The sequence below is a fragment of the Euwallacea similis genome, chromosome 32 (genome assembly GCF_039881205.1).
Source record: "Euwallacea similis isolate ESF13 chromosome 32, ESF131.1, whole genome shotgun sequence".
NCBI classification, from domain to species: domain Eukaryota; kingdom Metazoa; phylum Arthropoda; class Insecta; order Coleoptera; family Curculionidae; genus Euwallacea; species Euwallacea similis.
This window is the reverse complement of record NC_089640.1, coordinates 751127-765480: the sequence shown is the minus strand read 5'-3', so window position 1 is coordinate 765480 and position 14354 is coordinate 751127. Positions and strand designations below refer to the sequence as shown.

At 33.9% G+C, this 14354-nt stretch overlaps 2 protein-coding genes across 14 annotated transcripts in view; one reads left to right on the top strand and one right to left on the bottom strand.

Moving 5' to 3' along the window:
- Window positions 1-14354, top strand: part of LOC136418091 (coiled-coil domain-containing protein AGAP005037) — a 90500-nt gene that overhangs the window by 38771 nt on the left and 37375 nt on the right. For 11 of the 13 annotated variants that reach the window (XM_066404028.1, XM_066404023.1, XM_066404030.1 and 8 more), the window contains 2 exons: window positions 842-1055; window positions 1782-1968. In XM_066404028.1, coding sequence (XP_066260125.1) covers window positions 842-1055; window positions 1782-1968 — 401 coding nt within the window. The remainder of the gene's footprint in view (window positions 1-841; window positions 1056-1781; window positions 1969-14354) is intronic. The other 2 variants (XM_066404025.1, XM_066404024.1) reach the window with 1 other exon arrangement.
- Window positions 3532-13428, bottom strand: LOC136418095 (uncharacterized). The gene is made up of 5 exons (XM_066404042.1): window positions 13279-13428; window positions 7792-7994; window positions 7192-7382; window positions 4694-4908; window positions 3532-4643 (listed from the first exon to the last, which is right to left on the bottom strand). The coding sequence occupies exons 2-5, from the start codon at window positions 7962-7964 to the stop codon at window positions 3669-3671; spliced, it is 1554 nt and encodes a 517-aa protein (XP_066260139.1). The 5' UTR covers window positions 7965-7994; window positions 13279-13428; the 3' UTR covers window positions 3532-3668.

Sequence of the window (14354 nt, the reverse complement as noted above, 5' to 3'; positions counted from 1 at the left end):
TGAAAAGATACAATTGTCCCTAGAAGTGATTTTCTAAGTGGCAAGAGATTAGTCCTGTAACCTTTACCAAGCAGTTAATATGCGTGGAAAAGTTGCATTAAAGACATAATATCGGTCACTTTCGTGGATTCTATGGAAATTATTTTTCAGATAAAGTGGCGAGGAGATACATTGATTTATTAGCCCTGAAGAGGCTACTGCGTCAATGAACTGAAATTTATGAAAACCTTTATTATTTGGACGTCATATGCTCGGCATGTTGCAAGCTCCTCTCTAACTTCTAGAATATGATCCATAAAATCGAAATTTTTTTAATCTTATTGATGAATCCTCATGGACTTAAAAATGTTAAGCGTAACTCAATTCAGGGCAATAATAACTACGCTGGCAATTTAGTAGTAGTAATAATAGGTTTTACAGTTCCTCTTTTGTTATCTGACAACGTTCTATCGATTTCGGTCTTTCCTTCCCTCCACTGAATCCCGTTAAGTTCCAATTTCCAAGAATTTCTAATTTATTCTTCAGTTTGCTTTCCTCGTCCTTTCTTCGGCAGCTTTGTTTTGAACTTGCTGCTAAAAAATAAAACATAAAGTTATCGTTCAACAATTGGAATAATTTTAGACATACTTTTAGCATAAATTTGCACAAATTGGTAATCGCTTTTAAGGTTTCTCGCAAGCGAAAATAATACTATATTTACGTACAAAAAGCTCGAGACTTTGATGGCAGCTATGCTGTCATTTCTACATGCATGAGAACCCACCATCACTCAGTTAGAATATGGTGGCATCCTCAATGTCACATCATAATTCTACTGATCCAGTAGAATCACGCTTTTCAGGTTGCTTTTCTTCAGGTCTAGTGTTCCTCCAATACCGTAACGAAACGAAAAGGGCCCTGCTTCCGAACGAAATCACCTCGATAGATACTGTAAAAGCCCTCTTCGTTAGGTCATTTCCGAAACAGCTCACTATGGAATACCTCGACTCACCCAACGTCAAGATCTATATCCACGATTCTTCCAAGGATATGTTCTATGAATTGGAGGATTTAAGGTGAGCGATGATCTAAGTTTAATCCTGAAAAGGATTTTTTTATGTTTTTGTCAAATTTTCGAAAATAAGTAGAAAAATAGAGGAAAAACATGTAGGAAATGTCTCCATTATTTTACTTTTCTTTTCGAATTTTAAGATTCAAAAAATAAGTAGATATAAAAGAAATATAAAACATTTCTTTATAATTTATATTTATTTAATACGTAAAAAATATATAGGGTGTCCTTCAAAACCATCGATATCTGGACAGATATAAAAGAACTAGACACATTTTAACATTTACAAAGGACTTTCGTTGCCTTCTAATGGTCAAAAATTCTAAAAAAAGTAAAGATAAAAAAAATGGAATGATAAATACAAATGAAAGAAAAAATATAACAACAAATTTGGAGAATTGAGGAGAAAACTCGAGGCATTCTCATTGATTTTCAGGGGAGATTATATACAGAATATCCAGAAATAACGTGAAAATATTTTGAAAAGTAATTCCTCTGTATAGGAATCTAACCTTTTTAAGAATAAATTTTTAAGATATATTCATAAGATTACCAGTGTATTTCTCCTGTGTATACATAGTCATTTTTATTGTTATATGCCTTTTACTACCAGGCATACACCATCATTTCTCTTCAATTATTTAGTAGATTTCTCCCGCACACACACACACACACACATACACACATTTTTACTAAAATTCACTAACTGTAAAATTTATTCGTTTTTTAGATCTCATTTAAGAGAAATCAGGGACCGATCTGTTTTACGACTTTTCGAATCAGCTGACGTCTCCGGGGGACTCCCAATGGCTGGAATCGGTATTGCAGGAGGAGTGGGACACTTTGAGGACCCCAGCTACTTTTCAGAACCAGAGTTCGATTCCGAATATCAGCACCAGCACATCCACAAGAGCAAGGTAAGTTATTATACAAAGAAAAACGTTAGATTTACCTTGAAAAGCGCTTGTAAGGGCCCTTAGACATGGCGATTTTTCCGTAGAACAATAAAGTTCGTAAATTGCTTACGAGCAGTTTCGGAAGTTTGATGTGCTGTGCATTCAAGAGCGTTTATGGGGTATAATGCATTGAGAGTATTGTCATTATTATTGCGATTGAGGGGAAAAAAGGATTTTAATGGGGGCGCAAGCGTTTCAATTAAATTATCAGTTTCCAGGAAATAATTACAGCAGTTACTTGAGTTGAATGCTTGAAGAAAATTGTGTTTCTTTGATTAAAACCTAAAAGTGAGGTAAAGTCTTATTATAATTGAGGAAATCTGGTTTAGACTGGGAATTCGCCGAGGTTGGAAATTGTTAATTTTCAAAAGTGACTTTGAATTTGTTTTGTACTGCAGCCTGTTTACCTCAAATAGATTCGCCACAAGAATTATCTGTAATTTAAACATACATTTTAATCGAATAAAAGCAAAGGCGTACGGCATACAGTTTTTAAAGAAAATAATTTGAAAATTGTGAAAATTTTTAAAGCTTTTGAGAAACGAAGTTCGCCAATACTATTCACAAATGTTGAAATTTTATGTAATTACTAATTTTATGTGAAAAAATCAAAATAGTGGCAAAATGTGATATTTCCAAGGAATATGTTGTTTACTACTCAAAATGGGACACGTAATACACTACTGATTGTGATTAATCTTGATCTCTGGCAAATCTTAATTTAGTAGTATTGTGATAGGAAAACGAATATCGTACCCCTAACACATTAAAAATTATTAAAAGTCGAGTGGTCGTCTATCACCCTGAATTTCGAACGCCTATGAGTTATTTATAGGCATATATTAAGTGACGTAAAGATTCTCTATAATTTAAAAAGTTATACTATGCGTGAGTTGTTTTCGTTTCTCTATAATTTGGAAGCACGCGGTAAAAGCGCATAAAAGCAGTAATGCACCAATCACAATTTTTAAGTAACAACGGAGTATTAAAAGGCTGTCGTACGCCATTGATTTAATGTATACTAAGCCTAAAAATAATTTTGAATTCAGAAGTAGATGGAAGAAATAGAAATAGAAGAAAGAATTTTAAAAAACTACTGATTCTAAACACATTTCGGTGCGTCAATGACTTTATGTGTAGTGAGCACTGTAATAGTTTAGCTTAATATGAAGAAGACCCATTTGAAAACAGCAAAAACAGGAGCGTACAGAACACAATTTCTATATTAATACCAGGAACATCAAAAAAATCAAATGAAAAAAATACAAAAATTGCTGGACGTCTAAAATATGTGATATACCAATGATTTAGAAGTTCTGTAAATTTCTCCTATAATAAAACAATAAATATAAATAGAATAAAAGCAGTGACGTATCAGACCCAATTTTTGAATAATAATTGGGATCAAATGAAACAGGAAAAATAACTGGAAATGTTTCGTAAAATGTTACTACACGCCAATACTTTTCATCGTTGCCCACTTACCCCCAGATCTGATACTGGTTTCGGCGAAACTAGGAGACCTTGTTTATTTATTTCAACTTTATAATCCAACTAAAATTACAATATTAATATGGAAACATAAATAGTATTATGGCGATGGAAGATGTAGGTATTTTAATGACCTTAGACTAACTTATTTACACTTTTGCTGACTTGTACTAAAAAGCGCGACATTGCGGCACCGCAGGGGTATAAAACGCTCCCGAGAATAACTTCTTAGGGACTGTCCTCCAACCAAACACAAGGGCCTTATCGAAGGGCTCAAGATCACATGCCGAACAAACGTTCATCACTGCCTTCACTTCTGCTTCAGCAGGCTCCCTTTCATCATTCTCTTTCTGCCTTTTCAGAATCGGTTGATTGTCTCCGATTCCTGCCAATCCATACGACAAACTGCTTTGATATGTTGAAGTCCCTACAGAAGGGCCTTCAACGGAACTATCATCATACAATGTCCCTCCTGCAACAAATAACTCCCTCTTCTTCTTAGCCTCACGTTTGCTGTGTAATTTATCGCCAAATTGAGGCTCTTCATAATTTTGTCTCTTGAATAATGAGTGCTGAGGGTAATTATTGATAAACTGCACGTTAGCAGGATTACTCAATGATCCAGAACCATAACCAATGCTGTTGAAAGTTTGAAACAATCCAGTATCTAGAGGATTGACGTTCTGTTGCTGAAGAGGTATTTGCTGCTGCTGCTGTACTCCTTTGGTGAGTTGCTGAGTTACCAAACCACCCACTAACTGCCCATTTGCATACCCTACACTATAATCCTGCCCTTGGATAATTTGGGGTTGTTGCCCTGTAGCGAAGTTAATCCTGGTTCCTCTATTCAGCTGCCCCGCTGTAAGGAGGGGATGGTTGATCTGAGGCCGAACTGTTGTTGAAGGAGGAGGAGTGGTGATCATATTCCCATTATGATCATATTGATGAGCATGGTGGTGCTTATGGTCCTTATGCGCTTTACCAGCAGTCAAAGCCACACTATACAGTTGTACCATAGTGATTTCCCCAAGCATTCCTCCGGAACCTTTAGGAGCATCGTATCCCTCCTGAAATCCTCCTCCTAGTTGGTTTTGAATCTGTCCAGTTATAGCAATTCCTCCTGAAGGGATCACGTGGCCTACAAGCTGAAATTTTTTTGGTTAAGAGAGTTATCTAGTGAGAAAACCAAACATACCCTATTGTGAAACCCTCTTCCGACTCTCTCAGCATTGACCCAGATTTGCCACTCTCCAGTTTTTCCGTTCCAGCTCTGGCACGTGTGGTACCATCTGTTGAGTCTGATAGGGTAGTTTAGGCGGTAAAAGGTGTGACTGTCCACGGTAAAGCTGAAGTAGCTGGATCGGTCTGTGTTGGTGATGACCGAGGAAATGGATTTGGGTTGACCGTCCACTGAAATTTTGAGATAAATTTCAAAAAAATTAAGAAAAATGGATCGTAGAGCTTTTAATGTCAGTTTAGGTTGTAATGGGAAATGAAAACAAAGCCTTCATAGATTCAACATAATGTAGTGAAGTTGTCTGAATTTCCATGAACAAAATTGTAAATTTCTTGATTCTTCAATAGATTGCTTTTCTATAACATTATAATGAAATTAGATAGTGTCCTCGTGTTTCATCTATGTTCTGAAAATACAAAAATGTTGGTGAGGTGATTAGTTTGCAAATTCATTTAAAAAATTTCCAAAAACCCGTAAAGTAAAGTAAAGTCCACCTTTCTCTGCAAATGGCCTTTGGTAGGTTAATGTTAAGTACTACCCACTGATTTCATTAATCAGGTGTTAAATTTGGTGGTGAACACAGAACAATTCAGCCCTAAAATTTTATTCAAACCAGAGGCGCGGCCTGTTTCTAAATTCAATAACAAGATGCCTAGGAATCTTAATATAAAATTGATTTTAAAATAAATTGATTTAAAATTTAAAAAATCTTAAAACAAAGTCGGTTTGTGTGTATTCAAGTTTCGTGTAAGTAAGTTTCAGTAAAGTATTATCTTGAAATTTCATCAATCACGTTGAAATATTTCACGTAAATCAAGAAAACATGGGACGTGAAATTAGAAAAAAAACAGTGACGTAAGTAGTTTGTTTTTAAGTCCAGCGTAAAAATTTGCGAAAAGTTTAAGATGAAATTCGCTTTTCTGAGTAAACGTCTCATTGTAACGTTCTTGTAAGTATTGCGTTGTCCTGACATGAATTAAGATGTAAGTTTAGGGGAAAAGAGAGGGAGCTTTGAGTGAAAATCTGTAATATTTAGTTTTTCTCTAAATTAGGTATGAGAATTTCTGCAAAATTTCAACTACATATAGTTCGTTTTTTGTGGAAAAGTTCTTTTGTTTTGGTGTTAGTAATATCGCCTTGGCATTTCACATTATATATGCCAAAACAAGCACAGTTATTATAAAATTGGGGCCTAACTAGTTTCTAAGCTTAATAGCAAAATTCATTAAAATGTCTTAAAATAACTATTTTTCTTGGTAAAAATGTTACTTTATACTGTCATGTTAAGTACAACCTTTTTATTCCATGAATCACGTAAGAACTTTCAAGGTTGGCAATAGAAATATATAGCAAAATATTCAAATAAAAGCAGTGGCGTGGCTAAATTCTAAAAATCATTATTTGTACATTTACCAAATATTCAGGTTGACTACGATCCTATGATATTTGGAATGAGACATTGCAACTTTTTCTTTACCTCAAAACATTTGAAAGACATCCATTATAATATATGTGATGACCCTTTCCTATAAATTGGAAAAATACATGTTAAAAGTATTTAGTAAGAACATGAAATAATTTTTTTCCTACAATGAATTGCGCGAATTTATTGGTATCCCTGATTTATAGATGCAATTCTCACTGAATTTGAAAACCAGTTAAATCGCCAAATCCGCATTACATTTCCATAAAAAAATGGCTCGAAAAAACAATCAAATCGATTTTGCTGTATCATTCAGGGCGAGCATGATGGATTTCCTATACATTGGCGTAGTAATTTATTTAAACGAATAATAACATAATTATAACTATAACAGTTTCACAACAATAATTGGCCTTTCTAAATCCAACATTTCAGGTCGATCGCTTGCTGAATATCTTGATCGATCGATTAAAAATCGGGCATTTAATCTGATTATTTGGCACAATAATCCACTAGTTGCTGTTTCTTTCTAGTAATCCAATCCTGAGGCAATTTCCAGAATATATAATAGTCGTGGCCGGAAAAAGCTCTACTCCTTGGGGGATTTAAGATTATGAAATTGAAATTTGTCGTTTTCGCGAAGTTTTTCGGTAGATGGAAAAAGGGAGGGGAAAATGCCGCAACAAGCTGGGTTCGAAAAATCGGAAAATCTTATCATTTCTATAGCAAAATTTAATATATAAAGTGGATTTTGAAAAAGCCTAAATACAATATATAAACATTTACGCTTAATCAGTGCCTTTCTCGTCCATATCGAAAGCACTGTAACGCAATATTTCGAGCATGTGGCGATTACGGTATTTGAATAATGTAGTATATATTACTTCAATTTCTCTTTCCTTGATACTACTCAGGAAATGCTGGTGAAGAAAATTCGATTACCACACCTGCGAGAACCAATTATCCTATTATTCCGATTAAATATCTACGAACCAGTGGTGCGCCAAAATAATTAAAAATATGATTAAGGTACCTGCATAAGAAAATATGGGATGGTCATTTGAGTGATTGTGGAACTTGGCCCAATAGCACAGAGTAAACTGCTTCAAATCTGGAATATCCGTCTTGTACTGAATGTACTGGAAGTACAAATCCTGGCTAAATCCAACTTTGTAGATAGCGCATTGATCGTTGCTTTGTGGAACCACTTCTTCATGTGAGAACCTAGAGTGACAAACAATAGACAATCGATAATTAGACATCATAGACTTTCGATACTGGAAAAAGAAAAGGTTACCACCACACTACAGGAGATTTAGGATGGGGAAAGGGTGCCTATTCTAATCCTGACCATCTTAAGTGACTTAAGATTGCAGGGGGATATTAGCATTCTCTAGGATTTTAGCATCCTCTAGAGGATTTTTTGAACATTCGTATCGTAATATTTTTCGTTTTTTGATGGAAATTTGTGATATATGTGAATCCTAGGAATTCTCAGATGTTTAAGTAAGTTTTGCTTTCGAAGAGTGCTCTGAAGCACCAATTTAAGTCGTGTTTAAATCTGAAATTTATAAAGAATGTTTTGATGTTTTCCCGGGGACTTAATTTCAAACCTCTCAAGTAAATCACTTACCCTCCTCCAAGGAGCCCGAATCCAAGCTCCCCATAGGATTGCTTAGGTTGAGAATGGTAGTACCCTGCTGGTACCAGAGGTTGCCACGATTCAGGGTCGTGAATGTCGGCTTTTGCGGTTACAGCAATTAGACAAAGCACTTGCAGAAGAGTTTCGACCTTCATCTTGCTCATTAGCGTTGCTTTTCAACCAATCAGTGTCATCTGCAATTGCGAGACACTTCTGTAATGATTTTTGTTTCCACTGGCCTTAATTTCACTATAATTTTTAGTGCGAATTTCAAGCTATAAGGATTTTGTCGTATAAACAAATCATGGGCAAATATTCGCTGTGCGTTCTAAATGCTTAATTGACTTTGGCATTCCTTATTTGAATTTCAAATGAAGCCTCAACTATAGTTACTTACTCAACGAGAGAAAGAAAGCACTTTGAAATTTCCGTTCTTGCGATATGTTCTAGGAATGTTCTATCAAGGATGAACTTGTTGCGTAATCAAAGACGTAATGTTGTTATAATGACAACAAATTGTACGCTGTTTCTTGCACTGGCTTGGAAAAACGGGTGTTTTTAGCAAGGCCGTGATTAATAGGCCTATGATTTTCGACGTAACTCTTTGTCCATTCTGATAAGAAAAGAAGTTGCTCGGTTCAATGCTGGGTACTCGGGGTATTACCAAAGTTTATATGACGAAATCGCTTCCGCGACAGGTGGGTTTCGACGAAAAACCATCGTCTGCCAATTTAAAGTTTACGCTCCATAAATATGAGACAAAATAAATTAGTGGGGAAATCATAGGTGTTTGTATCTATCATGTTTTGTTGGAAGTAATTTGGTTTAACGGCCGAGTTCCCTGGGGTTTTCTATTTAGTGCCGATTATAATATTCGAATTGCACTAAAAGAGGAATGCTGTTAGATCCTATCTCTCGATACTACTTTCTATGTTATTAGAAGTCACAAATAAGTCTACAATTTCCGGTACAATTGCATGGAAGATACGCGTAATGCACTATTCAAAACACCGACGATTGACATGGTAGTGGTCAATGGAGGACAGCCTAACATAAAAATTTGATTAACACCGAGTCCTACCTGCTCCCAAATCCACCACTGACCAAAGTAAAGGTTGTCTGAAGTTGCGAAAACATATATTTCCCTTCAATTAAAACAGTCGTTCACCAAACACAAAAGGTTTCAAGAAGTAATAGCCAACAAACCAAATCGAAGGAAAAAATGTTGAATATTGTTGAATTTTAAAAAACTGTGATACGCCATTGATTTGTAGGTATATGAGGAATTTTCTACAACCTAAAAGTTTAGCGGAAAATGGGGAAATGTATTCAGAAAAAGAATTTTGAAGAAATTATTGAACCTTCAAATCTCAGAAATTGAGATGCTTTTTTACGAAAATTTACAAATTATATACAGTGTGACCCACTTAAGAGCGGGACACCCCTGTAAAATTTTTATTTGTGGTTCGATTTTGATCATTTTTTTATATGTTGTAGGGCATCAAAAACTCTATTTTGTGACAAGTTCTTGTTACGCTCGCTTAAAATCTAAGGTCTACTTTGCCCCTTTCTTATGACGAAATTTTAAGAAAAGACATTAGGGAATTTTTTATTTTAAATTTAGCTTCAGTAATAACTTTAGAATTATTCAAAATGGCTGTATTTCAAATTTCGTTAAAAAATGTTTATCCATAAAAAAGTTGTAGAACAATTAAATTTTATTTAATTTAAATTAATTAATGATTCAATGTGAAAAAAAAATTGTAACGAAAAGAGATTTAATTCATTTTAAAAAACACTTGCTTCGATTAAGCTACCGTTCAACTGGATACATTTCTCGTATCTTCTTCTAGTATTACTCATTACTTTTCTGAGAGATAAGGGAGTAATTTCTTCACAGGCGCGTCTCAACCTTATGCATAGTTCTTCTCTATTTCTGGGGCGGTTTTTATATACTTTTTGCCCAAGAGTACCCCACAAAAAGAAATCTAAAGGGGTCAGGTCCGGTGATCTGGGTGGCCATTGTATTAATGGACTATTCCGTCCGATCCATTGATTGGGAAAGTTTGTATTTAGCCACTGCCGAACAATTTTCGCGTTATGTATAGGACTTCCATCAAGTTGAAAGTACATGTTACTTGTGTATAATAGTGGAAGATTGTCAATCGCATTGGATAATTCATTTCTCAATAGTTCTAAAAAACTTGCAGAATTCATATTGCCCTCAAGAAAAAATGGACCGATAAGTTTGTCATAGATTATTCCACACCAAACATTTACTTTTTGGGAATATTGACTTTTGCAGTTGATAATCCAGCGTGGATTTTCATGAGACCAAAATCTACAATTCTGTGAAGAAACTATCCCGTTAGTAGTAAATGTAGCTTCGTCACTAAATAGAATACATTTTAGAAAATTGTTGTTATCTTGATACTCCCCTTGCGCCCACAAACAAAATTCCAATCTTCTGTTCTTGTCTCCTTCCTCCAAAGTATGCAGAAATTTTGGTTTAAATGGCTTAATTTTATTCTTTTTCAGGCATCGACGAATCTTTTCCCTCGGTACATTTAAATCTAAACTTGCTATTCTTAATGTAGCATGTGGGTTATTAGTAAAATAATTTAAAATTGCGATTTCTGTATCACCTTCATTTCTATTTCCAGGACGGTTGTTTTTTAACAAATATCTATCAACGGCTCCAGTTTCATTAAATGTACGATTTATTCGATTCACTGTACTTTTAGTAATCGGACGTCGATTAGGATATCTTGTGTTAAATATTCTAGTCACTTCCCTTACACTTCTGTCATTGTCACCAGAAAGACGCACTATTTCAATTTTTTCCCTTAAAGTTAATTGATTATTCATATCTGAACTTTTTCTTCAATCAAAAACAGTTAAATTTTCTTCTAAACCACCAAGAACTGGTTTATTTATTTACAAAAAGACAATTGCATTGTATTTAATGACAAGGATAAAACAAGTGACTTAACTATGTTTATTGGATCCGTACTCAGCCAACTTGACCAAAAATTATTACATCCAGATGGTTCAATAAATTTAAAATTGGATTGCTCTACAACTTTTTTATGGATAAACATTTTTTAACGAAATTTGAAATACAGCCATTTTGAATAATTCTAAAGTTATTACTGAAGCTAAATTTAAAATAAAAAATTCCCTAATGTCTTTTCTTAAAATTTCGTCATAAGAAAGGGGCAAAGTAGACCTTAGATTTTAAGCGAGCGTAACAAGAACTTGTCACAAAATAGAGTTTTTGATGCCCTACAACATATAAAAAAATGATCAAAATCGAACCACAAATAAAAATTTTACAGGGGTGTCCCGCTCTTAAGTGGGTCACACTGTATATAAAAGTCTATAACTTTTCAGAAGTCAGATTGAAAATATATCTTCAAGTGTATCACCTTGAGCCAATATTTTGAACTTCAACAGAAGCGTAAAATATTTTGTTAAAGCCTGATAATTTTGTGAACATTACGATTTCAGAAATTTTAATAAATTTCTTTTAAAGTCCAACAAGACAACGGAGTACACCTCTAATTTTTCAAAACCTAATTTAAAATTTTCTCACTTTTACAATATACTTAGAGTATGATTCAGTAAAATTTGAAGTAGCTTTGCATTGGCGTATCGTTGTAACTGTTATTGTTTTACCTCGTACTTGCTGCCACATCCCCAACATTGAACGTAAATAGTTACAGAATTCAGATATTTAATGCTGTTATATTAAATATTTCCCGTTCTATACACACTGCATGCAACTCTATATTTCCACGAAAATTACACATACTTCAAGCCAATATGCAAGACGACAAGAAGTGACTTAGAATATTTTGTTCAAGCCTGGAGCATTTTCTGAGTATGCAGATTTCCAGATTGAAATAATTTTCTATCAAAATTTATAAATCAAGCTGTTGAAAATTTCATATTTACCTGTAAAAGTGTAGAAATTACTCCAGTATGCCTTTGATTTTTCTGGTATCAAATTGAAAATATTCCTCAATTTGCAACATACTTAGAGCCAATATGCTAGATTGCAATTATTGACGTAGCAATCTTTCAGATTTCGGAAAGTCAAACCTTTATAATTTTAAGTTTAGAAAACTAATCCCAGTACACTTCCAATTTTTTTTATATATAATTGAAAAATTCTCTCTAAGCTTGCAACATATCAAGACTCAACCAGACTGCAATCAGTGTGTATAGAACAATTTCTAATTAAGAACCAGCGTCAACAAAAGCAAATCAAATTCAAGATATAAATTTGAAAAATTGTTGAATCTTAAAATTCTGTGATACGCCAATGATTATTATAGAGTGAGTTCAATAAATGCCGTCGTCAATTTGAAAAATTGAGTATAGTAAAATCCAACGATATATATTGTAAAGATTCTCTTTATCTTAAAGAAGGTATATTTTAAGCCATGAAGGACAAAAAGAGGCGCATAGAGCGCAGTTTCCAAGTAAGAACCAGTAACAATAACAAAATCAAAATAGAAGATCTAAAGTTAAAAAATTGTTAGTTTTCAACAAAAGGCTATAGCACGCCAATTATCTATTGGACATTGAGTTTTCTAAAAACTTTATAATTAAAAAAAAATGCATTTAAGTACGGTACAAACTAGTAACGTAGCGAACGCAGTTTTGAGGTAAGGACAGGGCGAAAAAGAAAATAAATAGGAAAAACAACTAATCTGAAATCTTATGATGTGCTGGAAATAGTGGCAAACACATCATCAGATGGTTCTTGCCTATTCATAGATCCGCACTTTGATCGATGACACGGCCAATAACTCTCTTAGCGTCATACACCATTTCGTACGTAATTTGCGTTTAATGCTGCAAGTCTATGATCACCGTTAATTTGTATTATTGATGATAATTAAGATAGTTGGAATAAGAGGAAAAGTTGTTTGGTATTTTGGTGTGAAAAAGTTGTTTCCGTGACAGGTGGTAGGCGGTTTTCGACAAAAAATACGAGTAAAATGACGGGGACTATGAACTTATTTATGACTTTTAAATATGAAACACTAGTTCAGTGAAAGGATTTTTTAGGATCTATATATCAAAGTACTGTTTAATTTAGCTAGAAGATATCGAAAGAATTGATCAATTACCACGTTATTGCAACGTTTGTATGGAAATTAGCCTCATAGCAAAAATACCTAGACATACTTTTACGACTTTAGGACTAAATATGTCAGAACCTTGTTAACTTTGGCAGTAGGGGTATTTCTTCAGCATACAGGAATTGGTTATATTAAGACTGATGTAGCAGCACTTAAACTCCAAATGCATTATTATAAATGTGCCTTCAATTATCAGATTTCCGATTTCTCAAATTTTACTAACTTGATGTTAAAATTAACAACCACATTGACAAGTTTTCCTTAATCTAATTAAATTCTTCTTAACTAGACTCTTATTCTCTAAATTATTTTCACTCGTACTCACTTACGTCATACGCTAAAATTGCACCAAAAAACGTGTCCAACCGCACTATTGGTATTTTTATATACGCACTACAGGAAGTACCAATCAAAGAACCAGGCGCCAAAGAACTGACCGCACTTGGCTTCGCTTTGAGTACTGTCGGTCAATCGGTCGTATGTCTTGGAAGTTCTTCTTAAAATTCTTAGGGGGGATTTCACTTTCCCTTACAGTCATTTTGCATGTGATCTTAGCATCGCGTATATCCTCTTAATAATTTCGTGCAAGTACCTACCTGTCATAATAGTTTCAGCATAAGTACCCGTAATGAGCAGCAATATGTACAGTATTTCCTACGAAATGTGGACTTTGCTGTCGAAATGAGGAAGGAAGTACTACCATTTTTAAAGCAAGTAGTTTAATTGATACAGAAAAGAAAAGGCAGAGACGTACAAAAATTGATGTGAGTTTGAGACTTTATTTATCACATTTCTTTAAATAGTAAATAAGTCTGAAAATATTCGTGATACGCCAGTGGATTTTTTTCTAATGACGTGGGAAATTTAGAGATTTATCAAATTAAAAGATTCCGTTTTAAAATACAAGACAAAAAATACATAGAGTCTGGAAGAACATAATATTAGTCCTAAATTTTACAAATTTGCCTATTCTCGACTGATTCTTGCAGATTAAATAAATACAAAAATAATAATGTTGCCTCACTTACTTTTCATAAAAGAGAGCTTTAATTGTTGTAAAGCTTTTCAATATAAAAATTTTCGAATTTCCAGGAATTAATCCAGAAGCATATAGAGTCTCAGCATGCAGATGGTATGAATAAAATTTCATTTTTTTCGTCAATTTTCTCAAAAAACAACAAATAAAAACAGATAAACACTATTACGCCACTCAATTTTTATGGTAGAGTGACTTTAAGTATCTCCTTCAATTTGCAATAGTTTTGTTCGATCACAAAACAGAGGCGTACAGAAATGTAGCAGATTAGAGAGTAAGCTTGAAATTCTTTACAAATTCCTTACAAAAAAACATTTGAAAATGTCAACTATACGATTGTATTTTTATAATAGATTAGCGGTAAG

Excerpts from the sequence above, each read along its gene's own strand:
- LOC136418095 (XM_066404042.1), bottom strand. The coding sequence starts at position 7,964 with ATGAGCAAGATGAAGGTCGAAACTCTTCTGCAAGTGCTTTGTCTAATT. Across the intron at positions 7,383-7,791 it reads TTCGGGCTCCTTGGAGGAGG|GTTCTCACATGAAGAAGTGG; the intron begins GTAAGTGATTTA and ends TTGTCACTCTAG. Across the intron at positions 4,909-7,191 it reads TCCCATATTTTCTTATGCAG|TGGACGGTCAACCCAAATCC; the intron begins GTACCTTAATCA and ends TCAAAATTTCAG.